Source organism: Harpegnathos saltator, unplaced genomic scaffold (assembly GCF_003227715.2).
Source record: "Harpegnathos saltator strain DR-91 unplaced genomic scaffold, Hsal_v8.6 scaffold131, whole genome shotgun sequence".
In the NCBI taxonomy this organism is placed as follows: domain Eukaryota; kingdom Metazoa; phylum Arthropoda; class Insecta; order Hymenoptera; family Formicidae; genus Harpegnathos; species Harpegnathos saltator.
In genome coordinates this window covers 102,562-112,148 of record NW_020229908.1, presented here as the reverse complement: position 1 = coordinate 112,148, position 9,587 = coordinate 102,562, and the positions used below count along the sequence as shown (strand labels likewise).

The window sequence follows — 9,587 nt, the reverse complement described above, 5'->3', positions numbered from 1 at the left end:
CGCTCGCCTGACGCCGAAGGGCTGTCGGTATCGTCGCCGTTTGTGACTATACGTTACACGTGGCGACATCATCGTTTCGAACGTCCTCGCGCGGTTACGAATGCGATTCAGGGGAGCGATGACAATGATGACGAACAGCATCGTACTTTGGTACGAAAAAGAAATCTTTATGATTATTTGTACGTTAAACGCACAGATCATCCGTTGTTACGTTTTATAACACTCACACACAGGGACTGTAACGACGCAAAAATCTTTAACGCCGTTACGCTGACTGCCGCCTAACAGCAACGCGCAGTCAGCTGAGCGCACACGCCCGAACCCGCGCTGACAAACCCGCGCCCTAGACGTCGCGCTCAGACGAACATGCCCGACCACAGACAACGACGCTCTGGCACGGTCGGCCGCCGAGCCGAGGCTAGCCGGCCAAAAACCGCCGAAGTTATCTTCGGCCAAACGCCGCATAATCACGATTAATTCCGATTATAAAACGCGGAAATTAACTCCGATTAAGGGCGAAGAAAAGGGAGCCCCAAAATCTCGGGTATATAATCCGCGGTAGATTTTGATGAAGGGAAGTCTCCAGAGTTCCGTCTCCGCAGATAGTTCTTTCCGAGAGAGGATCAACCAGAAGCTCCTGCCGATTCGTAAGTCAGTTACCAGGCCGTCCACGACGGTGATTATACTAATACCTCTTCTTTGCGAATATAGAGATCGGACGGCGAGTTTGCCGTCGCTCCGAGTGTGTTAACCGGAACGATTCTTATTTTGTGCCGTCGTTGCGAATATAAAAGATCGGAAGGTGAGATTGAAACGACGCGAGGGGACGACTCGACTCTCACCTCGGACGCGCCGACCACGGTCGCGGATCTAGCGCTGTTCGAGTACGCTCCGAATCGGACACGTGCGAACTCGCGCCCAACCTCAGTCTGATCATGTACATCACGCAATCGTGGGCTCGCAGCGCGAACGGCAAGAGCGACGAGTGTCGCGTGAGCAATTTCGCCATCGGTGAGGACGTCTTGCACGGTAAGATCCCGAACGACGCGAACGGCGCGGTCTTTGGCGAAGTGTTACGTCCCGGTCGGCCGCGGCTGCGATGCTAGGCTGCAGGTGCTCGGGCCTGGACGCGGGGCTAGATCGCAATTTTTGGGTCAAACGAATCGCGTGATTCTCCCCAGGGATACGCGCGATCTGTCGGGCTCGACACGATGTTCCGCGGAGTATAGAGCAAATGGCACTCACCAGTTCCTTTAATCCAATGTAATAATCTGGCACACCTGTGTCATGGAGTTGCGCACGTGCCCACGAAGCTGTTCGAGGGTCGGAGTTTTCTCGTTACAGGTGCGGAGGGTGTGAGGCGGGGTAGATGCTCCGTAGTAGTAGTGCAGGATCTCTGCACGCAGTTGACGGTAGAAAGCAGGCCTCGGTCTCGTGGCGAGAATCCGCGTCGAATGATCGGTAGTCGCGGATGGGTGTCACAATCGATCTTGCTAACACTGTATGATTTGCGGGCGGTAGCTTTCGGGCGCTCTGGCACGGGCGACTGAGGAGATTCTGGAGAGCGAGGGGGTTCAGTGGAACGAGGATGCCCCTTGTCGGGAGCGGAGTTGGTGGGTTCGACACCTAGGTAAGGGTGGTACGCTTGTCCGTGCTTTAGTTGGTATTCTAATTTTTTGATGAATTTCTTACGACCACCCCTGCGTACAGGGCGCATTTGGAATCACTCCCGTGACTCCGGCCAGCTGTATTCGTGTGGTTAATTCGGAGTTCCCTATTCTGTCAGGCGGTGCGATCGGGTCGCAACCTATGCGCCTTCGAGTAACTAGTAGACGGTGCGATCGAGCCGCAACCTGTGCGTCTACGGATGGGCGGTGCGATCGAGCCGCAGCCTATACGCCCCTATTCTAGTGATGCGAATACCTTGAAGAATCGGCGGCCAGTTATCAGCTAGGCGATTCCAATGCGTTAGCGGTCGGGGATGGGAGGAGATGGGAGAGTGAATCTAACCTTGAATCGGCTAACAAGAGTATATTTTAACTAAATGAATACACGAAAATATTCTGAGTTAGATTTAGTAAAAATATTCTAAGTTCACATTCATAAAAATATTCTAAGTTAAAACTCACGAAAATATTCTAAGTAAATAGAAAATATTCTAAGTTATTCACGAAAATATTCTAAGTTAAAACTCACGAAAATATTCTAAGTTAGATTTAGTGAAAATATTCTAAGTTCGTATTCACGAAAATATTCTAAGTTAAAACTCACGAAAATATTCTAAGTTAGATTTAGTGAAAATATTCTAAGTTCGTATTCACGAAAATATTCTAAGTTAAAACTCACGAAAATATTCTAAGTTAGATTTAGTGAAAATATTCTAAGTTCGTATTCACGAAAATATTCTAAGTTAAAACTCACGAAAATATTCTAAGTTAAAACTCACGAAAATATTCTAAGTTAGATTTAGCACTTATACTAGACCCTAGGAGGGATGGAGGAAGCACTGCACCAGATCACTGCACGACTGAGACTGCTCTCGGGCGCTCCGCGGTCCCTGAGCTGCGGCTTTCCCGAGCCGCCGAATTTTCCTCTGGAGTGGGAAGGTAGTGGGGGTTTGGAAATTAGAACTTAGAAAATTTCGGCGCGGAGGGACTTAGAAAAATTCTCGGCCGAGGGACTTAGAAAAGTTTTGGGTTGAGGGACTTAGAAAAATTTTGGGTTGAGGGACTTAGAAAAATTTAGGGTCGAGGGACTTAGAAAAATTTTGGGTTGAGGGACTTAGAAAAATTTATGTTCGAGGGACTTAGAAAATTTTGGGTTGAGGGACTTAGAAAAATTTTGGGTTGAGGGACTTAGAAAAATTTAGGGTCGAGGGACTTAGAAAAATTTTGGGTTGAGGGACTTAGAAAAATTTTGTGGTGATTCCAGGGAAAGAAGAGAGAGAGAAAAAAAAAAATTTTTGTGTGGTGCTTCCTCTTACAATTGGTAGTGCGGATGTGACACCTCCCCCCTTATTAGAAAATGTCGGTCGTCATTGAACCGACGTTTTCTGGAGATATGTATATATGTACTTATTCTAAATGTCGCTTTAATGTCTGGTTTGGCGTATTTCGCTCAGATAATTATTTAGTTCGCTGTAACTTTTTGTTGGGGCACTTGCAATTCGCGCTTCACTTTCACTGTTAGTGTCTCGTGCGTTGTCGGCTGCCTCGGTTTTGGGATGTACTAATACTTCCAAGGCTGCTTCTTCTTCTCTGGGCTGTTCGTTCTGTTGGGTCTTCCCGCGTCCTCCAAGGTGGATCAGCAGGTGGGTGAGTGAGCTCCAGATTGCGCCTAATAGGTGGAGGCTCCATCCGTATATCGAGTGGAGTGCGTAGCCTCTTATAATGGAGTCGACTACCAATTTGGCTAGTCGGATCAGGAGTATGATGCTCAAGATGCCTGCGCTCGCTGAACCGAATGTGATGAAACCTTTCCATAGGCGTGCTCCTGCGCTCTCGGCGATTTTTTCCAGAGATTCTTCGTCCAGCATATTATACAGGGAGATGGTTCCGGCTGGGACCTTTCTTCCCATGGCTCCTTGTGCTAAGGTGCTGATGATTGCAGGTTTCTCCACTGGGAACATTATGTGGTTCCTGAGTCGGTCTAGGTCGTCGGCGGAGTATATTCCGCTGGTCGCCAGGTTGGAAGGGTTTATGTACTTCCAGGTAGGCTTGGTAAGAGGTCGGATTACGGGAGGTGCGATTGATTCCACTGGTCGTGGCATCATTTTATACCAGGCCTCCTCGATATTGTACATCGGAGGTAACAACTCGTTGCATTCCCTCGGTGTGCCGGATTTGGTGAGGATGCGTGAGCGCGGTGTCAGGAAATATGAGGCGTTGTTGTAAGTTACTGGAAGTTCGTTGTAGCAACGCTCTGCTTGGCGGATTTTGCACGTGACTGGGATACATTTAATTATATATATGACTTCTCCGGAGGTCACTGCCGTGTATCCGTGGCTTTTCATTAGGCGGTGCGCCATTTCGTCCGGGGCGATGCTAGATAAGGATAGTGCGTTTTCTAGGATTTGTCTTTCCAGCGCGCATTTCTGTATCATGATGTCCTTGTAGAGTTTCGTCAGTTGGTTTTTCATGTGACGTTCGATGTAGACAAATTTGGAGTTCACGTAGGCGAACATGTCTAGGTTGTCTATTGCGATATTGGATTTTTCCTTGAAAGTCCGTCCTCTCGAGGTTTCGAGAATGAAGAGTTTTGGGTGTTCTGTGTGCATGATTTTGTACCCGCAGAGGTTTGATTCTGAGGTTTTGGCGAGGGCGAATGTTGCATCGTTGTTAGTAACTGTGTAGATGGTGGGTCCATCCCCTTGTCCGGGTGAAGGGGATAGTTTGTGCGCGAAGCCTTCGTAAAGTATATCGTATCTGTCGAAATTACAATTATCCTTGGGTGTGGATTTCCAGTATGTAGTGGTCCCGTCGGCGTCGAGGCATTCCCGGCTGGTGGCTTTGCAGCGGATTCCCGAAGGTAGTATGACTTCGTTGGCCATTATTTTGATGGGGACCAGGAAGTCTCGTAAGGTTATCCGGACGCTAGCCTGGACAATGGCGTTTTCCCACGTTCCGAATGGGTCAGTATAGGCGGCTCCTTGACAGGCGCCGTCGTTTTGTAATGATCCAGCGAGGGTCAGACTCCGTGACGTAGTTGAGTTTCTTTTTAAACCGTCAATTAGGATATCGTTTCCCAAAATGATAGCTCCTGTTTCCTGGGACTTCCTGCAGGCTTCTTCGGAGATTTCTCTTATATAGCTCCGTTTTCCTCCGGGGACAGTGGATACATGGGACCACATTCCACAGCGGTAGATTATGCGGTCGACTTCTAGGCGGCATTGAATGGCCTCGGTGTGGGTGAAGTCGTTGAATTGCATTAGCTGTAGATAGACCTCTTCTTTCTTAGGTTCGACGTCGTCAACGTGGCATTCGGCAATGTCGGTTAATGAGAGCGATGTAATGTTTAATCCTTCTCCTCCACAGTCGTATCCCAGGAGGGAGGTTGCAGGCTCGGTTCCGAAGGCAGCGAAGAGGGCGAGGGCTGTCAGGAGGTGCATCTTGGTGCGAGGCTCGTGGTGTACTGATGTGTGCCCTTCGTCGCGTCGTTCTGCCTTGTGTCCTGGTGTTAGCAGTGGGGTTGCTGGCCTATGGTCGGAGAGGGGGGCCTTTGGCCTTATCTAGACGCAACTTATTACTATGGACGATTTTCGTCTGGTTTTCGCTTATACTAATGCGTATGTTATTATTTCGTAATACTTCTAGTACTCGGTATGGGCCCGAGTATTGGTCTCCTAGCTTACCCTTGCTGGGTTCTTTTAGTAAGTACACGCAGCTTCCTACTCTGAATTCTGAGGGTTTAAGTTTCGATCATAGTAGCGTTTGCTACGGGCCTTGGCTCCGCAGAGATTCTCGCGAGCGAGTTCCTGTGTGGTTTTTAGGCGATTGAACAGCGTAGTTAAGTAATCCTTGTATGTTTCGCTTAAGTTATCCTCGATAGGTGGGTCGCTAGACGGTGTTCGCACACTTTTCCCGAAGACTAGCTCGTGTGGCCTATAGGAGGTCCCTTCGTGCACGCTTGAGTTATACGAGAACATTGCGAGATTAAGGAATTCGTCCCATTCGTGTTGCGTGTTGGTGTATTGCTTCAGATATTCCCACAAGACGTGGTGGCTGCGTTCTATGGACCCGTTTGATTGTGGGTGGTACGCGGTAGTCTTGCACTGGTTGATCTTAAATTTTCGGGCCACAGCCTTGATGAGGCTGTTAATGAAGTGAGAGCCTTGGTCGGTTAGAACTGCTTTTGGTGCGCCGTATAGGCAGATGAAATTGTTTACGAACGCGTCTGCTACGTCTAACGCGGAGGCTTGTCTCAGCGCGATGGCGGTGGAGTGTTTGGTTAGTAGGTCTTGTATTGTGAGGATGTAGGAATTGCCGGAGGAAGTGGTGGGGAGTGGGCCCATGATATCCATTGAGATTTTCTCGAACGCTTCCTTTGGGGTGTCCGTGATGACCATGGGCTGCTTTGTTTTTACTCTTACTAGTTTCTTTAATTGGCAACTTCTGCAGTTGCGGATGAATTCCTGTATTTCTTCCTTCAAATTGGGCCATTGATATTTTTCCTTGATGCGCAAGTACGTCTTTGTCACTCCTTTGTGTCCTCCGATCATGCTGGAATGGCATTCCTCTAGAATCCTTCTCCTATCTCCCGGGGGTGGTACTTGAATTTGGTTGTTGCATAGGAGGATTTTGGTCGGGTCGCCCTCAAATGTTTGTTGCAGCAGGTTGCGGATGGTGTCGGAAGGTACGTTTTCTAAGTCGCCCTTGCATAGTGACACGGAGTTGAGTTGAAGCTCTTGACAGACATCTCGTAGGGATTGTATGGCCTCGCGAAGGATCTCTATGTCTAGTTGCGTGATTTTACGCTCTTTGATCACCAGGGATATGATTTTTGGTTCCTTCTCCGTCGTTACACTCGCTCTTCCCAGTGTTTGGCTGCGTAACGCAGGTAGCAAGTCATGTTCCTGGAGCAGTCTAGCTCCTTTATCGCAGGGGTCGCCCTTTTGGGTGACGAATACGGCCTTGTGGTCCTTTCGCAATAGGAAATTGTCTTTGATCTCGGTTATATTTTCGTTACGCAGTACGTATGGTTCATTTACTTGATCGAATATCTCGGTTTCTGGGCTGGACGCGCTGTCTGTTGTACTGCTGTCATCGGTGTCGGTTTCTGAGTCGTCGGGGTGATCGTCGTGGTGATCGTCGGGGTCGTGTGCGTCTGGCGGTTGGTCTCGCGAATTCTCTTCTCGTCGTTGTTGGTCGGGTCGCGGGGAAAAGATGGATTCATCGGAACTGGAGACGTCAAGTTCAGGGGCGAGGGGGAATAGGCGTATTTCGGCGGGGTTCCTGGACAAGGCGTCTGCGTTAGCATTAACTTTACCTGCTTTGTATGTGACTTCGTACTCGTATTCGAGAAGTTTTAATCGCCAACGGACTAATCTCGAGCTCGGATCTTTCACAGAATGCAGCCACACTAGTGGTCTGTGGTCCGTGACCAGGTTGAATTTGCGACCGTAGAGGTAGGGACGGAAATGTTGTACACAGTACACTATGGCTAAGAGTTCCTTCTCGATTGTCGAGTAATTTTGTTCCGCTGCGTTTAAGAGTCGAGAGGCGTATGCGATGGGGAGATCTTTGCCTATCTGTCCCTGACTGATTATACCGCCTATCGCATATCCGGACGCATCCGTGGTGACGACGAACGGTCTAGTAAAGTCCGGGTATTGTAAGATCGGCTCCGTGCATAACGAGTTGCGGAGCGAGACAAATGCGTGTTCTTGTAGCTCGTTCCACGTGAATTTGGCGTCTTTTTTCAACAGGGATGTTAGTGGTCTAGCTATTTTGGAGAAATTTTGTATGAAGCGCCGGTAGTAACCGGCTAGGCCTAAGAATTGTTTTATGTTTTTCGCGTTTCTTGGCCGTGGGAAGTCTTTAACCGCGATAATTTTCTTAGGGTCGGGCTTTACCCCGTTTTCCCCTATTACGTGTCCGAGATAGGATACCTCCTTTCGCAGGAACTCGCATTTGTCCGGTTGTAGATGAAGATTCGCGACGCGTAAGCGTTGTGCTAGCTTCGCAAACTTGGCTGAGTGCTCTTCGAGTGAGCTCGCGTATATAACAATGTCGTCGAGGTAGACGAACAGTTCGGTTCCTTGCAGGCCGGTCAGAACTTGATCCATGAGGCGTTGAAAGGTAGCTGGCGCGTTTTTCAGACCGAATGGCATTCTATTGAATTGATAGTGCCCATGGGGCGTGGAAAAGGCTGTTTTTGGCGCATCGTCCTCATGCATCGCGATCTGATGGAAGCCTGAAGCGAGGTCGAATATACTGAAATATTTCGCGCTGCCGAGTTGGTCGAGTATTTCGGTTATGTTGGGGAGCGGATACGCGTCTCCCACGGTTTTTTCGTTTAGCGCTCTATAGTCTATTACCATTCGCCAACGCTTGTTACCTTGGGTGTCGGCCTTTTTGGGCACAATCCACAAGGGGGAGTTGTATGGTGAGTTCGAAGGTTTGATAACCTTGTTTTTTAGCAAATCTTGAATTTGTTTATCAATTTCCTCCTTGTGTATTGGCGGATATCTATACTGTTTGGTGTTAATTGGAGTGTTGTCGGTGGTAGTTATTCGATGTTTGGTCGCTGAGGTACATTGTAGTTGTTCGTCGGGTAGGTGGAACAAGTCGCTGAATTCGTTCAGTAGTTCTTTTACGTTTTTTACTTCGGGCTCGTTCAAATGGTCAAGGCGCAGCAGGTTTAGGAGCCTCGAGCGTCGAGTGTCTCTTTGTTTATACGTGTCTGTTGCATCATCGACCGCTGTGCTTGAGAGCATGTGTTGTGTGTCGCGAGGTTCGCCTGGAAGGCCTAGGCGTTCGGGCGTATTCGCTTGGGAGACAAAGGGCTGTTTTGTTTTGTGGCGAGGCGCAGGCACGTCAGTCCCTAGGGTAGGCGTGCGTGCGCGTTGGATCCCTTTATCTCTGGCCGGGGAGCCCCCGAGTTCCGGTTGACGCGACGTCGAGGGGTCTCCGGTTAATATCTCTACTTCCTCTAGTTCGACCGTAGGAATAGGGAGTTTGCATTCCGTTTCTCCGGCGTTTACGATTCCTACATACGCTAAACCGTTTCGATTTGACACGACGGCGTCTCCTAGGAACACGTCGTCGCGAATTGTAATTCGAGGGATATACCCTTCCCTAGGGCTTGGGTTTAGGATTTTAAGCGGCAATACCCCGCGCGTTCTCGCCGGTACGGTAACCAACGTATTATTCGAAAGAGGAATGGGCACTCCTTGCCACGTGAGAATTTGGTTTTTGAAGTCGATGGACCCCGCGTCCTTTAGGAAGGCGGATCCTAGGATTCCTTCCTGTGCGATTGGGAAATCGTCGTTGATTACATGGAGTTTAATAGGGAAACCCATGTATTTAATAGTAATAGACCCCAGAGTGGGGATGCTTCCCGCGGTGATCCCTTTTAAGAGTAGCGTGTCGATGGGATCTATTTCGTTATTTCGAGTTAGTGTTCCCTTTTTTATTAAATTTGGCGCGGCCCCGGTGTCGATCATGAAGGTTATCGTGTCCGTTAGGCCATCAGCCTTCATTGTAACTGTGGGGGCGTATGAAAATTCGCGGGGGTTTAGGACCGCGATTCTTGCTGAGGTGAATCTTCCACTGTTATATTGCGTATCGGACGAGTGGGTGTCTGAGAGCTTCCCGCTCGGGGTGCGTCCGTATTCCCCGAGGGGCGTGCGGCGTTTCCCTGGTCCCGTCGCGAATTGTTGTATTGGCGTTTACGACATTCTTCGATCTCGTGCCCGATGTTCTTACAATAGCGGCACCATTTTGTGTTCCGGTCCGTCATCGAATTTCGAGGTCGCGGCGGAGGTGGCGAAAATCGAGGGGCTGGGGGTGTTCGGTTATGCCAAGCATGAGGGCCCCTGGGATCAGCGTAGTCCCTGGCGGGATTGTTCCTAGACGCGGGTGTTGATC

The 9,587-nt window shown here is 49.3% G+C and overlaps 1 protein-coding gene across 1 annotated transcript; it reads right to left on the bottom strand.

The window, feature by feature from the left end:
* Positions 1-5,386: 5,386 nt before the first annotated feature.
* LOC112590679 (uncharacterized) lies at positions 5,387-9,199 on the bottom strand. Its single transcript, XM_025307926.1, has one exon. It carries the CDS (start codon positions 9,197-9,199, stop codon positions 5,387-5,389), a length of 3,813 nt encoding a protein of 1,270 aa, XP_025163711.1.
* Between the last annotated feature and the right edge of the window lie 388 nt (positions 9,200-9,587).

Bases quoted from the DNA above. Each gene is read 5' to 3' on its own strand.
- LOC112590679 (XM_025307926.1), bottom strand. From the start codon at position 9,199: ATGAAGGCTGATGGCCTAACGGACACGATAACCTTCATGATCGACACC.